Below are 17,708 nucleotides of genomic sequence, written 5' to 3' on the forward strand. Positions count from 1 at the left end.
TTGCTATTTATGTCTCCCTCTAACACCAGATCCATGGATGAAGCGATCTTTTTCATTGATTCATTGACACATTCCAAGCATCTAGAACAGCACTGCTCCACAGATAGGCGGGGCTGGGGGTGGAGGTGGGAGAGGGGATGATACATATATATAAAAGAAAATGAACCCAAAGTGGAAAATAGGAAGCTTAGTATGATGTTGAATCTCAGGAGAGGCAAAGCCGGGAAGTCTCCTCAAACTGGGACTGATGAAGGACCCGAGGAAGAGAAAACTCAGTGAAAGCCGTCTCCCTCACTAATGGAGGAAAAGTTCCGGTCAAAGGGCTGAGGGGCAACCTGCAGATCTCCAGCAAATCCTACAAAGATCTCCAAGTTTGTATTTGCCACGGGTGGCTGGACACTCAAGACGTCGTTGTCTGCCGCCTCCATCAGGCTTGGGTCAAGTATCCCAAGGAAACCTGACCGACACTAGTTCTCCAAACTTAGAGTAGCAGCGGCTCCTAAGGAAGACGAAAGCAGCCAACTGGAAGAAATGGCTCCAGAGGCTTGTTGGAGAATAACAGAGGGGTACTTAGCCAGCCCCAGGTCCTTTAACGGAAGAGCCTGAAGTTTCTATAACCGGAAGCTGTGGAAATACAAGATGTCATCTCGGAAATGTACATGACCAAGACGAATCTGCTTTGAAATCAGGGTGTGGGTGGGTGTATCATAAAAAAAAACGAGAGAGGGGAGGGAGGGAGGGAGAGAGAGAGAGAGAGAGAGAGAGAGAGAGAGAGAGAGAGAGAGAGAATTCTAAGACAATATTTAAACTCTCTTTGTTTAAAAAGAAAATTAAATTCAGCATTAATAGATGAGAGTTTGAAACAAGAGGTGATTTTTGTTTTATGTACAAATTTCAAGAGATTTGCTAATTTGTAGTGTTTCATGTGGTTCATTTTCAAATGTAACTAATGATAAAGAAGTCATCATGATAATTTAAAAAAAAAGAATCTTTTTTTTTTTTTTCAAAACTAGTAACACATTAAAAGGGGAAATGGTTATGGCTCATTTAAAACTCCGAACAGTTACTCTCCTGACTTTATTCTCTAGACCTTCCACTCTCTGGCTCCCAGGGACAGCCTTTTAAAGAATGTGGGCATTGTACTGAAAGGAAAACATTACTAGATTATTGACCAGCAGTAAATTTAATAAAATTAAAATACCTTCCCCTTTCCATATAGGCACCCTAGAGCTGGTACTGAATTGCCAAAAAAGAATGTAGACTTAGCTTTTACACACACACACACACACACACACACACACACACACACCTATACACACCACCAAATGTTATGTTCAGTATTATTTGAAAAAGACCACTTTGCTCAGATGGATGGTATCTACCTTCATTGGTCTTCTGAGAACACCGTTTGTCACCAAAGGAAATCAGCATTTTGAATGTGCTTCTTCTGGTTTTTACTCCTAGTTCCTGTGATTCCGCCAGAACCTGAGGCAAATCTTTTTTTAAATTAAATATAAAGAATTCTTATGTTTAAAATATAAGCTACTACCTAAAATCTAAATGTGCATACAACTTTAAGTATTAGGTTAGTTTTCACATTAGAAAGGTTTAAATTAAAACACATGCATACAGATAGAAAAACATATATATATATATATATATATATATATATACACACACACATATATGTGGAGAGGGAAGAATGAGAATATAGTATTGTATGAAGACAAAAACCAAGAACAGGTGCTTAATTATGTAAATAACACAATTAGCTCCTATATAATTTGTTACCTTAAGATACTAAAACAACTTATATTCACGCAGACAAAGTGTCCATTTTATTGTTTGTTAAAATAACCACTATATCTTCTTGATCCAAATGAGTTTCTAACCAGCAGTCAATATAGGAAGAGATAAATGTCTTTACTAAAATATCAAAGAATTTTGTCAAACTGAAATTAAAAAAGACAAAGTTCTTACAAACTTTTCTGCCAGTGACCATATCTTCAAACAGGAAGTGATTAATGATGTCTGTGTCTGCATAATTTGGATCACAGAAGCCACAGAAGTCAACAGTGGCTTCCCTCTAGAAGCCTTTCATTCCTACTTTTTTTTTTTTTTTTTTTTTTTTTTGCAGAATAAAGGTTAATGAATAAGAAGCAAAGACAGGAATCAAAGTACTTATCTGACTGAAGAACTACCAGGGTCTCTTGTTAGAAATGAAAGGAGAAATTGTTTTAAGTGGGTAAATAAAGTAGGAGAGTAGGAGACAGTAAAGATGAAGATGAAAATGAGAAGAATCAGTAAAAACCAGGTGTGACTAGGTAGCCCCCTTGGCTAATTTGGGGCATCGCTCCTTCCTGGGTATGCTGGTGATCTACTTGACAGTTCTCTGTGTGTAATGCTTTTTGGAAATGAGAAGCCATTTAATTTTTTGGATGCAGGAAATATCTTCAGTTGAATTTCATGTTTTATTTACCCTGTGCTTTTCTGCCCAATTAATCATTTCCAATTCTTAAATAATTTATACACGTGCAGAGCAAATGATTTGTGGTTGACATCCTTCTGAGTAGTTGATCCTACATGTAATGAGAATATCTTAAACAATTTATAACATCACTGCCATCTGTTGGATCTGACCAGAATTAGATTCAACGTTGCCCCAAGAATGGAAAGAATTCAGTAATCCTTCATTTCCCTTTGCACTGATAACTAAATTTACCCATTGATAAACCATGGCAAGATTTTGAAAATGAATATAGATGCTGATTGGGCATTTTAAAGGTGATTTCCTTTAAAGATACAATTTTAGTAATTACCACCAACGAATAAATATTGAAAACAATAACATTTTAATACTTAGAGGAAAGTGGAAACTTGCAACTAAGGTTAAACTTTTCACAGACAAGGGTGTTCAACCATATATACCTCCCTGATTCTTCATAGCTGTTTTACCTCAGCTCCTTGAAGATAGTTTTAAAGGCCTTAGAGTTTTAGAGACCCCCTTCTCCCCATTCTCCTGTGCAACCTGCAGTTCTTTTGTATAGCTTCTTAACTACCCACACAAGCAGCAACCCAAGAAAGTTCTGAATTGTAACATATAATGGGCCCCTAAAAAAATACACTGATTAATTGTTGGGCCACCTTAAGCCTTTGAAATAGCAGAGACAAGTCTACTTCTCTACTTTTGTGTGACCTATGGCCAGGACCACAAATGCTGATGATTAAGGGGCTCTAAGCAGAGACAGAGAGCCCACGTTACATAGATATGCCTGAGTGCTTTGCTAACTTTTGACTATCTTTGACTGTATATCCCTGTCAATATGAATGACTGATTGTTTTATACTATTGGTATTAAAATTTCTCTTGATTAGTATGGAAACAAAGAAAAATTCTTACCCATTAAATGAAGCTGAAGGAAGACAGGTAATATTACTTTAATGTCGACAAAATTTATTTGTTGATTATCATGTCTAAGAAAATCATATATAGTATGTGGAGAAAAAAATTTAAATACATCCCCAGGATAGATTTTTATATACTATTGCAAAAGTCAGTACCTCATGTAGCACACCTCAAGAAAAGTCAGGACTCAGTGACCACTAGGTCCTGTCACCGTCAGGAATGTCTGAGCTGAAGTGGGTATTATCTCTGCCATCGCAGAAAGTGTGTGTGTGTGTGTGTGTGTGTGTGTGTGTGTGTGTAAGAGAGAGACATCTTGCTTTAAAAAGTTACCATCCAAATAAATAAAGCTGGGTGTGGGGCTGGTAACACAATATGCTGTGTTTATTTCTTTTTCCATTTCTTGGTGTACCTTTAAACTTGTAGATGTGGGACTGATTATCTGTAGAGTCGCCATATTTTCTTGTAGAATGATAGCTGTAACAGAGTGAGTGATGACCAGTTTTATTTTGAAGACAAGAACACAACAAAACACATCTGTTAAAAGTGGCCAAACGTCAATTCTTCCCTTTTCCCTCGTCATCTCTTGCAGGGAGGGACGCCGCGCACCCCTCTGAGATGGCTGCAGTTGTTTACTAGCGTCCTTTAAGAAAAAATTACCACTCTGTCTAGACCCACTTCTCCCAGCACTCAGATCCACTTAGGATAAGTAATCTCGGGACTCAAAACCCTTATAGAAACATTGGACTGAGAAATGACCCACGAAAGACGCAAACTCAGCACATAGGCTTGATGTATGGGTCCGACTTAAAGCCGAAGCCACGCAGTTATTGTCTTTGTCGCGTAGGGTTTTTCTTAAGAAATAGGTTTTCTGAGCCATTTCCCTTCACCCACAGCGGCAGGAACCGCGTCTTCATACTACCCCCTAGTGGCGTTTCAGGAGGGAGTTGGGGGAGGGGCAAAAATGGACCGAGAGCTCTGTGTTTTAATGAAACACACACTAATTTAATTTGAAACACTCCGGTGAGCCTAAAATAATATTTTTGGAACATTATTAAAAGATTGTGATCTGGAAAGCATTTCATTGTGATAGTATTCTACTGCTAAATACACGGTTAGCAGATGTTTGTGTCTGTCTTTGTCCCTTTCCAAGGTGCAGTCATTTCAAAATGTTTTGACACCTCTTTTTTTTTTTTTTTTTTTTTTTTCTCTCCATCAGTGGCTGAATATTTGTTTTGCTGTGTTATCACAGGGACAAACGCAGCACGTTTGAGTAATAGATGAATCCCATTGTAATGGAAAAGGTTATTTAATTTTTGTTTAAATCCGTTGTAAAATTTTAGAAGCTTGGCAGTCTCCCAATACAAGTGAGAGGCAACGTAAAATTGAGCCACTTTAGGAGGGCTGGTTTTGTTTGAAGGATGACCCTTTTTAAAAACTAAGGATAATATTTCAAAGAGCTTGGTACTTTAAAACTCCTTTGAGAGTATCTGAGATTGGACAGTGGGTAATGGCCCTTGTCACTAAGTCTGATGTCCTGAGTTCGATTCTCAGGTCCTTACCCACACAGTGGAAAGAAAGACGTGACTCTCTCAAGGGTTGCCTCTGACCTGCACACACAAGCCAAGGTGCACACACACACGTTTTTAATGAATAATAAATAAATAAATAAATAAAGTAATAGTCCTTTATATTTCAGTGACAAGACCCCTCATTACCATCCTTATGAGGATGCCTCATTCCTTCTATCCAAATTTACTGAACAGCAGTTTGTTATACCCACCCGTAGTGCCTTCATCCCTGCCTGTGTAGACGAATCTTGCCCTGACTGCTTTTGTTGGGCTGGGGTTGGGGTGGGGCAGGGTGCTTTTTAACTTCATGAAGTTAAAAAACACCCAGAATGAAAAACCGAGTTTTCAATAAACCGTCTGACTCCCCGTCCCTACTCTGTCAGCCGATGCTTGCCAGACCTCGGCAAACACTTTGAATTTGATTAGCTACCAGTTTTCTGAGGCTCAGTGAATCTCATAAAATGTTCAATTAGAAAATTATCCGTGCTGCCTTTATTACCTACAGAGCGGGGCTGATATTTGCATAACATTTTAAAGTTGCTGGTACTGTCTGGTTTCCGGCATTACTGATTTTCACAGGAAATTATCAAACAGATTGGATATCCTCAGATTATTTCTCTTTTAATTTGAAGCCTATTTAAACCTATATGTTATTTTGTATCCACCCTTGACTTTTCATATTATTAATCATTTCCTACATTTTTTTTTCTTCACTTGGGAATAGGCCCTTATTGCTCATTAATTGTAACTACATGGAAAATCTCAGACCGGGTCTCTGAAGAAGCTGCCTTTGATCTAACCCTGCAGGTTTATTTCAGCTGTCTGGCAGGAAGGTGATTTGAAGAGGATGGTTTCACCCGCACATACAAATGGTGGAATATGGTCGTATTTTCCCGTGGTAGATTCTGCTGCTGTTGGTAGCTGGCGTTAATGAGCGAGCATTTAGCTAAGCGCCCGAGTGGAGTGTATCTTCGGATCCTACAGCAGTCTTATATGTGGAGGGATGTCCTTGTCATTGTTGTGTGCATTTGCTCCCTCTCCACATGAGCAAGAAGAGGCATGTTACTTCCCCAGGTTACAGGAGGTAGGCAGGACCCTAAGGTGCCCTGTGGCCCTGTGTCTCTGTGTCCCTGTGTCCCTGTGTCCCTGTGTCCCTGAGCAGCCAGAGTTACTTCTTTCTACCCTGGCTGCACACCCTCCTACTTAGCAGTTGCTCAGCAAGTGTGGGAGGCTCCTGCTCTCTCCACAGAAGTCAATTTGTGTCTTAAAGACTCCTCTCTCTTGTCTCTCCTTTCCTCCGATCTTTTCCGCCTTTCCTCGGTTCTCATTCCTTGAACAAAGTGAAGCAAACAGACTCTACATTTGCTTTTCTTGGAAAAGGAAGGTGGACTCTGAAAACATTGGAATGCTTGAAACAAAGACCTGTGGACAGGAAGGTGTGCGGCTGTGAGCCCAGCACCTGGGAGGCAGAGACAGATGTCAGGAGTGTGATGTCTTCTCTGACTATGTAGTCAGTTGGAGGCTTATCTGGGCTATGGGAAACCAAGCTTCAAGCAAGCAAACAGACAAAACAAAGTAGATAGAACGGATTAAAGGTCACACAGTCAGGATTTTAATCCTGTGCCAGTTGTCAACACCTTCATGAACACTTTCCTTCCATCTGAATTGTGTGTTTATCAATTAGGAAATAACAGATGGAATGCACACTGGCCCCTGGTTTGTACCTCTGAGCTGCTCGGTTTGGCAGGCATCCTGGCCCTTCCAATAATCTCTTCTCTCTGGAAATGACACTCATTAGGGGCTCCAGGGACATTATGACATTGTATTATTTATCTATGAATTCATCTTCAAGCTTAGGATCCTTTGGTAATCTCGTCACTACTTTCCCTCAATTTTTTTCTGTGTTAATTCTGTGTAAGGGGCTGCTCCAGCTGTAGAGATGCAGTGGGGATGGGGGGGGGGAGCAGGGACAAAGGCCCTGGGGACCTGTATTCCTCCAGCCAGAGTCTGGGAGATGGCAACATGTAACTATTGTATTTTAGTTTTGAGACAGGGTGTGGCCAGTAGCCCAGGCTATCCCAATTCTCCTGTGTCAGTCTCTCAAGTATCAGTATTGCAAGTGAGCATCCCTCAGTCATCTCAAAAAGAAAAAATTTAAAAGTGACAGATATTTAGGTGGAACAGCATACCACAGGGTCACAAAGAGGAGCATGACTCAGGGGTCCTAAGAGGGGCCGCAGGGACCTGCATGGAGCTAATTGAGGAAGAGGGATATAGCTCAATGCCTGGGATTTAAATTTTTTCAGTCACACTAGAGCATTTAGTGTCCTTATTAACAACATAAAAGTATATCTTTAATTACTGTGGAGTTCTATTCCATGTCATTTATAGATATTACAGACTGGTTTCCAGGCTAACCAGGAACACTGACTAACTGCAAAATTATTTATTCTGAGCATGCAAACACTTTGAGCATCATCCCTATTTTATTAGGAGACAAGTCAACCATGTGAAATGAAGGGAGCCGTTCTCTCCCCGTGGCAGGGTTCATTATTACCCATTAATTACCCATGGCGGAGCAGTCTGGCTTTTGAAACGGAAGGTGGCAGACATGTAAGGAAGTGAAAAATTGTGATCAAACAGGTCAATAAAGACTCCTTGGCCCTCTGTGTAAGAAAATTACATTTGATTCCCACGGACTTTGATTGACTGTCTCTAAATCTGTAACAAAAACACTCGAGCTGTCTGTGGAAGTGCTGGGCCAGCATGCTTGCACTTCTGATCGAAGAGATCTTCTGCAGAAACCAGGTCAGAGAGACAGTAAGGAAAGAACACGTGGGAAGCCTCAGAACAACACCTAAGGCAAATCATTCTGTTATAAACCATTTGCTTTCATATATTTCCAAGCATTTTTCTGTAGGGGACAAAACACAGGTCTTTTGGTGAACTTTTACTTTATAATAATCATCTTGCTACCTAAAGGTCTTTCATCTTAAGGATGTGTCTACAATTGTGATTTCTCCTTTTAGAGCCAAATGTTCTTTAAGTATTATTTGAAATGAGAAGTCTTCTTGGCCAGTATTGTCGTCCCTGGTGTGCAGCCACAGTGCCAGCATTCTGAAGCCAAGGGCCAGTGCCAGGTGATCCCTGCTTTCAACTCTGGAACTGACCACTTTAGCAAACACATCCTACTTTCTGTCTTCAGGGTCGAGCCTCACCTTTAACAGCTGAGCCATCTCTGCAGCTCAGTACAGTGCTTTGGGGCAAAAACAGGAAGAGAGAGCATGGACTCCTGCTCCCTGCAGTCTAGCTCTGGCTCTGGTAACCAGGAGAAGTCCCATCACCTGCTTGTCAGGGCCTGCCACCGTGCTTCACCTGTGCAGGTCTCCTGTCAGCTGGCACGGCTACAGGTGCCATCCCGAACCATGCTGAGTGTGCCTGTCTCGACCACTGTAGCCTGGCTGTGCCAATATGTCTTCCTCAGTGTGACAAAACTCAGAGACATATGAAATGTCATGCTGGTGGGAATGGTTGTAGTCGCTGTAAACAAACAAGGTTCTTATTGCCAACATTGCCATCTGTTCTGCTGGGTTCCACATATTACTCTGTATGTGGGCTCTGTTAAACAGATTTCCAGAATGCCCAAGGTCACCCTTGATTCATGTAACCAGTCATTACAGATCTGTTGAACATGGTTCTTAAACCTCCAGAAAGATCCCGTTCCAGGGCCAAATGCTGCAGCCTGGTGGCACATTCAGAATCATTGTTTGCAAAGACAGCGACTCACCTCATATGAGAAATGAACAGATTCCTAAGATGTCCTTTGTTTAAAGTGCAAAATTTCATTATTTAACTTCATCCAAAAGTTGTCTCTATATAACAAAAAATTTGCCCTGAGGATGGGACGGATTGATCTTAAGGTCAGCCTAGACAAAGAAAGTGGACACCCCAGTTTGTTGGCTCCTTTGTCAAACCTCCCCCCCCCCAAATTTTCTTCACTACCTTGAGTTAATCCAAGGCAGTAAAATATTTGGTCTCCTTTAAACTGGAGAGACAAACCAAATAAAGGGCAAACATTGGCTCTAAGAAGCCTGTAGCAGGCAAGAGACACATGAGAGGGGGGAGCAATTGACCAGAGGGTCACACCAGGACAGCACAGAGCACAGTGTGTTGAACAGCTATTGAAGTACTTGTAGTTCTTCAGGAGGAAATACAGGAGTGGGTGGGGAAGGGTGATTAAGGCAAAAGGTATATCAGTGAAAACACACGAATGTGAAACAGCACCATAAGCCATCAGTCGATGCTATATGTACAATTGAATTTTTCCTTAGTGAAATTTAGTATCCATTTTGTTTTTTATTGTAGTTTCATTTTGTTTGGGTGGGTTTGGGGAGGGGGGTTGTTTTCTTTTGTTGTTTGTAGGTCTTGGGAACGCCAGTGAGAACTGCTGAATCCCATGACAAATGTTGTGAAATAGTCGCATTTTGTTATGTTTGACTGCAAATGTCTTTGCCAAAACCGTTGTTTTCTGAACCACAACAATTATGTATATTTTACACAGGTTTAAGTTCTGTTTTTTTAAAAAAAAAGAACCGAGTTAGGGGATCCAGAGCCCCTTTCTTGAGGAAAAGCCATTTGTGCCAAACTGTGAAAGGGGATTATCCAGGGAAGGGGAGAGAGGAGTAGGAAGAGCTTGTGTAAGTGTCCTGGGGTGAGACACAGGGACAGGGAGGAGTGGGTGTGGGAAAAAGAGGTAGGCAGGCCAGACTTTGGAAGCTGTGTGGGTAATCTGGGCTTTCTCCTGACGGTAGGAATCTGTGAGTGTTTGGAGTAAGCAGTATGATTATAGTTTTATTGTTGGCTGTGGCTTGAGACATGCTACGAGTTACTGATTGATGTTCCCCCGCCTCGCGATGGGCTTATATTTCCACAAATCCATTTAGAACAGAAATTAAGTCCGGATGTAGTTAATACCCCTAACCCACGGACGTCATAGCCTCACGACACAGCACACTGTACTGTATGGTACCGGGGAGGAGCCAGGGGGAAGCAGGCAGGGGAGAGGGCAAGGAATAAGAAGGAATGGATTATGGCAAATGGATTATGGACATTGCCAACCTGGGGAAAGGCCTGAATTGAAAACCTGCAGCATGGTTCCTATTGAACGTCCATCACTTTTGAAAAACCCCAATTCAAACTAAAAGTCAAGGATTGTGTGCATGTGTGGGCTCTCTGCATTGGTGTTAATCCACAGAAGGGGTCAGGTCGGATTTAGATGGAGTTCAGAAAGATGAGAGGAAGCAGGAGGGGGAGTGTAGCCGGGGCCTGGTTAGACTGGGTACAGCAGACTGCCAGACCTCACCTCTGTTCTTCACGAACACACACAGATGTTCTTCTCCATCTCCATGTTTGTTGTTCAGCTCAGTTTTCAATTTTACACTTTAAACTCATTTGAGTAAACTCCAACTGGATGGCGATGGATGATGGTAAATATCAGAAAATATTTTCTAAGTATCATGGTGACATATGGCCCTATAATTCTGGATTTTATAATACGGCAGTTTGACTTCTGTCTCATTTGCTTGGATAATGCTGTGCTGTTAAGGAAACTGAAACCTGTTTTTAAAATATGACAGCCTCTGGTTTCTGAATGTCCCCATTAGGGACAGAAAAAAGTAAAACAGAGTATCGTGGGTTTGAAAGAAACAAAATGAAGACAAAAATTGTTTTAATATATAAATTTTGTATTATATTCCTATCTCTGTAGCTTGTTTTTAGGCAAAAAGAGCCGTGATGATACCCTTTCTGCCACAAGCTCATTTTAGTAATTGTTTTTAGAATTATGCAGGACACAAGGTATAGGCAGAGGGTGGAGGTCCAGTGTACGTACTCCTTTCTTCCCAGGGCTGAAAGCTTGGTTTCTCTCTGCGAGGCTGTTCAGCTCAGTAAAAGCTGTCTTCCAATGTGTACCAGAAATCTGGGCTTTTTAAATAACCAGGTTTTTATGCACGTCTTTTATTGTCTTCATAAAGAGCAAAGAAAAAGGCAGAAGGTAGTGGCCGACAAACAGAGACAAGGTATGTTTACCAGAGAATGCTAACACTGAGCAGAAGAGCACAGAGCCCATGTGTTTCTTAGAGGAATTCCTAGTCTTGATGCACTGTTTCTTAGTTCCATCGTTGTCATCATCATCCTCCCACCTCCTCTTCTTCCTCCTCTCCTCCAGGCTGAGTCTTTTGTTTTAATTATGTTTATTTCATTTTATTTTATGTGTGTTTGCCTGTGTGTGTATCTGTGTACCACTTGAATACCTGGCTCCCAGGGAAACTAGAAGAGGACGCTCAACCTCCTAGAACCGAAGTTACAAATGGTTTAGAGCATAGAACCCAGGTCCTCTACAAGAATACGACGTCATTCTAACAAGGTAGCGGCCACCTCTCCAGCTCCCTGCTGCTTTGTTTCTTCTCTTCATGAGGAAATGAAAAAAAAAAAAAATGAGGTGTGCTTAAAATTTCCACTACTTGACAAAGGAGTCATGCATCTTGGGCAAGATGTTCTTGTGGTGGTTAAGGATTTGAAGCATTTGGTATAAGGGTCTGGGTTGCCAAAAAAAAAAAAAAAAAAAAAACCAACCTCAAAATAAAAGGAGTTTGAAAAGATTCCAGTGTGTGTTGATTAGAAAAAATACACTAAACTTGGACTTCCAGGGGTTGGCAAGTAGCTGCATGGTAAAGTGTGTACAAAACCCTGCTTTCTGTCTTTGGCATGTGGGAAGGGGGGAGACATATATATATATGCTACAGAAAGTTTTTTATATTTCAGTATTTGGACTTTAAAATTACGAAAGCAAAAATATGAGAGATCCCGGATAAGGCTTGAAACTCTAAAATCACATGACCACTGTGTCAGTTAACAATAAGAAAGCATTGGAAGTGAAATTATTATGAGTATTATAAAAGTATTTTATCCCCCAAGGAAAGGAAATTAAACACTGACCCTCAGCTACTGAAAAAAAGAAGATGTCATAGGAAGGGTTGACTACACCTTAAGAGCCGGAGGAAGCATGGGAATGAAAGCACATATCACCTTCACCATGGAGGCAACAAATGTGTTGGAAGGGCTAACCTAATAAACCAGGGTGAAGGCAGGCAGGCCTGGGGAGGTCGAACCTGCTGGCCCATCATTAGAGCAGAGCCTTGTTCTCATTCCTTCTGCACTGGTTTGTATAGACATCACAGTCTACTCTCCCCCCAGGGCCACCAGCCTATCCCTGTCCAGATTTCATTTGTAATCTGTTCTGTGATGGATGGATGGATGGATGGATGGATGGATGGATGATGGATAAATGGATGGATGGATGGATGGATGGATGGACAGGACAATTGTCATGACTTTTCTTTTGAAGGATACTGGTCCATCACAGTAAACAGATTCAGGTGGTGCTATCAAATTCAATGCATTGAGACACTGGTGATTATACCAGCCTTTCTGGTTTTATGATACAATCCTACATGGGACACCCAATATAAATGTGAGATGTTCAAATCTGAGAGGTCCATGTTATTAAAGTGTCAATAATTTTTGCTGTCTTGATGACTTGTACTAACATGATGACTAAGGTAAATGGCTGGCGTTATCATTGTTAGTGTGATGTTGAGTTTCTGACGATTGAGCCATGCATGTGCTAGGTAAGTGCTCTGCTACTGAGCCACATTTCCAGGCCCCTTCGTCCTTTTTGCTTTTTCTTTTGAGACTGTCTTACCAAGTAGCCCAGGCTAAACCTGAATTCACTTCATAGTCCAGACAGGTCTTGAACCCCTTGCTATCCTGGTGGCTGAGATGATTGCTCTGGCAGGTCTGGCCCCTTCAGAGCCAGTGTGCTCCATTATTACACAGGGTTATTTTTCAGGCACTTAACAACGCAGCCCACTGCATCAAGTGCTTTACATCTTTAATCATTATAATGACCAAGCCTGTCTTGGCCAAAATGCATGCGTGACTCTTTTGTCAGGTGCAACTCTCTCAGAAGCCAGGGCACCAGGAACCTGAAGCAGCCAGTCATCACGCCCACAGTCAAGGCGAGACAACTGCTCAGCTGGCTTTCTCCACTCATATACTTCAGAATCCTATGCCTAGGGAATGGTGCTGCCCACAGTGTCAGGTTTTCCCATCTCAGTGACCAGAGTCAAGATAATTCCCCAAAGACACACAACCAAATCTAGACAAAGCCTCACTGAGACTCTTCCCAGGTGACTCCAGATTGTTGTCAAGTTGATAATTAAAATTCATCTTCACTGAGGATAATAACTGAACAACCACCCAGCCCTTAAGAATCCTAAAACGTTTTAGTTATACAGTTTTCTATAACCCCAAAGGATTACATGATTTCACTCATGATTTCCTCAGACTGCACTTAGATCATTAGCGCCCCCTTCTGGGTTCATTGCACGACAAACTAGACAAACTACCCTGTTTCTAAGTGGTTTGCAAACTCCTCTGACACAGCCTTGAAACTGAGAGAATAGTATTCCTTTCTCCCTGTTGTGCACAGTGCTGCTGCAGAAGCAGATGCCATTGACCCGCTGATAAACATCCTGTCGAGCAAGCGAGACGGAGCCGTTGCCAACGCTGCCACAGTGCTGACCAACATGGCCGTACAAGAGCCTCTACGAGCTATCATCCAGAACCACGAAGTAATGCGCGCGCTGCTGGGACCGCTGCACTCCACCAACACTGTGGTGCAGAGCACCGCAGCGCTCACTGTGGCTGCCACTGCCTGCGACGTGGAGGCCCGCAACGAGGTGAGGCTGAACTGGTACACGTGGTTCAGAGTCATGCCATCTGCTCAGACCACTAACTGTCCTCATTGCTGTTGACACGTCTCCTTTCTACCCGTCTACTGAGGCATCCAACTAGCCATTGGGTATTTATTTATTTACTACTCTGTGCTAGGTGTTGGTACCATGATGCCAGCGATAGTATCTTGACCATGCTATCCCACGCTTGTTCGGCGTCTGCCTAGCCTGGGACGCTGCAGGAGACTGTTTTCCTGCCTCCCTGTCCATACTGACCCTCCAGAATATGACCCTCCTCACGCCATGGCACCCTAAGTCCCTGTGAATGTCCGCTCTTTCTTTACCTCTTCTATTTCTCTGAATGCAAAGGAAGCATCCCTTTTTATCTACCTGGTAAATTGCTCTTCCCATCCACAGCCAGCTCTACCACGCCATCTTCCACTGGCCCTTTTCCCAACCTTCCAGCTTAGCTGGAGCCCTCTCTATTCTCCTGTTACTCACCAAGGCTCCCCCTGCCTTCCTACTCCACATCTTATGGTTCACAAAGGAAAAATTGTAAATGCCTTCAAGCTTTTGGGAAAGGAACAGAATTTTCTGCCCTATGTCCATATTACTACTATATACCTGGTACATAATGTTCATTTATGTATTGTTTTCTACAAGGTCTCACTGCAGATCCCAGACTGGCCTCTGGCCTCTGGCCTGGGACTTACCATGCTCCTCGCTCCACACTCAGGGAGTTGGGATTGTAGATGTGTGTCTCCATACCTGACTTTAATAATGCCCGTTTAATGTGTAGCTATTAAATGAATGAGAAAATGAATGGATGGAAGAATTAATAAGTTAGCTTTCTACCAATAGAACACATGGCATTAGATATCTATCTTGTGTTAAACCCAGAAGTAAATGTGGTCAGAAATTTGGCTTCGTAAGTATACCAGTCCTATTTGCTGACAAGGTGGCCAAGCCTGAGCCCCTGTGTTTGGCTTGAAAATGCTTGAAAGTGGATCATGGACCATATGGCCTCTTGACTTTGAACACTGCCGTTGACACTGTTTTCTGGAATGTTCTTTTTATTCTCTAGACATGGAGAATATAATGTAATACTGCATCTCAGACATAAGACCAGCAAGCACACTCTCAGATCATTCCTTTCCCAGTTGGAATTTCATCTCCAGAATTTTTTTTTTACTGATGCAACTAACAGGGTTACATTCAGCTTCCTTCTTGCTCTCTTTCCCTTCTCTGTTCCCAAAGAAACGACTTTCATGTGGTAAAGATAACAACACATGAGCCCTTTTCTACAGAACTGTTTCAGCATGGCTTTGGCTATGCTGCTGACCTGTGCTGTGATGTGGTGTGAGGAGCGTTTGCTGGCTCAGAGAAACAGTGAGCTGTAGTCCTAGCATACACATGCAAGCATGGTGTGTGTGTGTGTGTGTGTGTGTGTGTGTGTGTGTGTGTGTGTGTGTGCGTGCGCGCTTGTGAGTTCCATTGGCCATTGCAGCCTCTGGACTAGAGACACCTGTGTTCTTTGGCTTATGATCCCTCCCTCCGCCTTCGAGACTGTCACAGCAGCAGTGCGTCCTGTCTGTTTCTGGCACTCCTGGCTTTCTTTTGTTCAATATTTGTGACAACACAGGGATTGCTTGAGGGTATAGCATCCTCCCCTAGTGACAACAACTTCATTTTTTATCACCTGTGTAAAGTCGATTTCAGCAGTAAGGGGACACATTTGTGTCTGTCTTGACCAAATGAACCTTCAGTGTTCAGGTGCAGGATGAATAAGCAGAGTTTTCCCCTTAGTACAGGACATGGGACTCCAGCAGAATCCCAGGGGAGTTCTGAGGAACTCTACGATGACTTTCCGTGGGTTTCTTAGCTTAGAATGGAAAACTGGATTCTTATAAAATCTGTCAGACTTTCCTCTGAATTTAATAACCCTAAATTGACACATTATAAAACAGTTGAAACATTTGCATATTAAATGAGATTTTTCTAATGGATGAATGTTATTTTCTTTCATTTTCCATACCCTGCTGAGGATGGAAACCAGGGTTCTACACATGGCAGGCAGCTCACCACCCATGAACCATACAGACAGGACAGCCCAGGGGTTTTACAGTTGAGCCTTGCTCTGTAATACAGGCTGGACTTGAACTTGGAGCCTCCTGCCCCAGCCGCTGAATACTGAGACTACAGATGTGAGTCAGTTTTGGTTTCTGCTTGCAGTTGAGGAACTGTGGTGGTCTGGTGCCTCTGGTTGAACTCCTGCACTCCAAGAATGATGAGGTCCGAAGGCACGCCAGCTGGGCAGTGATGGTATGCGCTGGCGATGAGGTGATGGCCGTTGAGCTATGCAGGCTTGGGTGAGTGGATGTGCCTTGCATCAAGCATAAAACCAAAGAAGAGAACCAGAACTTTTAGACCCAAGGAGCACCAAGTAGAGCCTGCACTGTCAATAAGCCTAGCACTCAGGAAGGGCCGCCCTGGGGGCAGGAAATCCTTCTCTAGTCTGTCCACCCACGGTGCACTCTGTGTTCCTTTTCCAGATCATCTTGATAAATGGTTCTCTTTCACCTTTGCCAAGTATAACCTCAAGGCTAAAATCAACTGGGTGGGCCTCGACTACCACTTCTTTTTATCACCCTCCACCAAACCCTTCACCTGATACCTACAGTTAGTTAGCATCCTCCCCCCAGTTCACACTCCCCACAAGCTGCAGGTCAACTTAGTTCTCTTTAGCATAGTAGCAAATGGAGTTTGAAGGTTCCCACACATTCCCAAACATTTTTCTTACATGATTTTATTATAAAAGAAAGATTTATTTATAAATCTTGAGTCTTGTACTCCTTTTGCATTAAAGGAACAATGATAGAAAAGCCGGGGACCAGACCAACTCACTGCAGAATTCTGCCAACTGTAGAGTGTAACAGTAACAAACATAAGTTACACTACCATGACTATTGCCTGAGAAAAGGCATCTGACAAGGTTCGACATTCCTCCATGATAAAAGCCCTAAAGAAATAAGGGGGTGGGGGAATGGATCATACCTCAACAGAATTAAGGGCACATACAGCAAACCTTTAGCCAACATTTCGAAGTGGAGAAAAACTAAAATCATTTTCTCTGAAATCAGGAATAAGATGCCGTCAGCTATGGTGACTGCTCAGATCCAACAGTGCACAAAGTCTTAGCTAGAGAAACAAGAGAAAGAAATGACTGAATAGGAAAAGTCAAATTGTCACTTTTTGAAGACAGCTTAATCTTTAACTCAAAAGATCCTAAATATTTCACAGAAAAACTGCGAAGCATTCTTAGAACTGACTCTTAGAAACAACAAACAGAAACTAGCAGGATCTAAAACCAACATCTAGAAACCAGTAGCTTTTCTATGTGTCGATATTAAACTTGTTAAGAAAGAAATGTAAGAGAAAAGAATTTCATTTAAAATACTTTTTTTTAAAAAAAAAAATTAGGAATGTATATAACCTGTGACATTAGACCTCTAATGTGAAAACTCTAAGATACTGAAGAAGGAAGTTGAAGAAAACACTAGACGATAGAGAGACAAGCTATGCAAACACTCTTGAATCCACACAATCAATAATGGAGAAACATCTGTACCTCAAAAGCAATCAGTCCATAGATTGAGCACAGCACCCATCAAAATTCCAATGACATTCTTCACAGAACTAGAAAAGACAATCCTGAAATTCACATGAAAGCTTAAGAAACCCGGGAGAGGCAAAGCAACACTAATCAGAAAGAACAATGCTGGAGGAATCTCAATAGTTGATCTCAAATTACACTAAAGAACCATAGTAACAAAACCTCTATGGCATTGAAACATACATATAGACCAATGGAATGCAATAGAGGTTCTGAATGTTAACCTACACAGTCCCAGTACCACGATTTTTGACAAAGATGCAAAAA

General features: G+C 42.0%; 1 protein-coding gene across 8 annotated transcripts in view; it reads left to right on the top strand.

The window, feature by feature from the left end:
- The window catches only part of Armc3 (armadillo repeat containing 3), a 118,963-nt gene that overhangs the window by 80,939 nt on the left and 20,316 nt on the right, over positions 1 to 17,708 (top strand). For all 8 annotated transcript variants that reach the window (XM_076939570.1, XM_076939569.1, XM_034510350.2 and 5 more), the window contains exons 11-12: positions 13,525 to 13,774; positions 16,001 to 16,137. In XM_076939570.1, coding sequence (XP_076795685.1) covers positions 13,525 to 13,774; positions 16,001 to 16,137 — 387 coding nt within the window. The remainder of the gene's footprint in view (positions 1 to 13,524; positions 13,775 to 16,000; positions 16,138 to 17,708) is intronic.

Source organism: Arvicanthis niloticus, chromosome 8, assembly GCF_011762505.2.
Source record: "Arvicanthis niloticus isolate mArvNil1 chromosome 8, mArvNil1.pat.X, whole genome shotgun sequence".
Classification (NCBI taxonomy): domain Eukaryota; kingdom Metazoa; phylum Chordata; class Mammalia; order Rodentia; family Muridae; genus Arvicanthis; species Arvicanthis niloticus.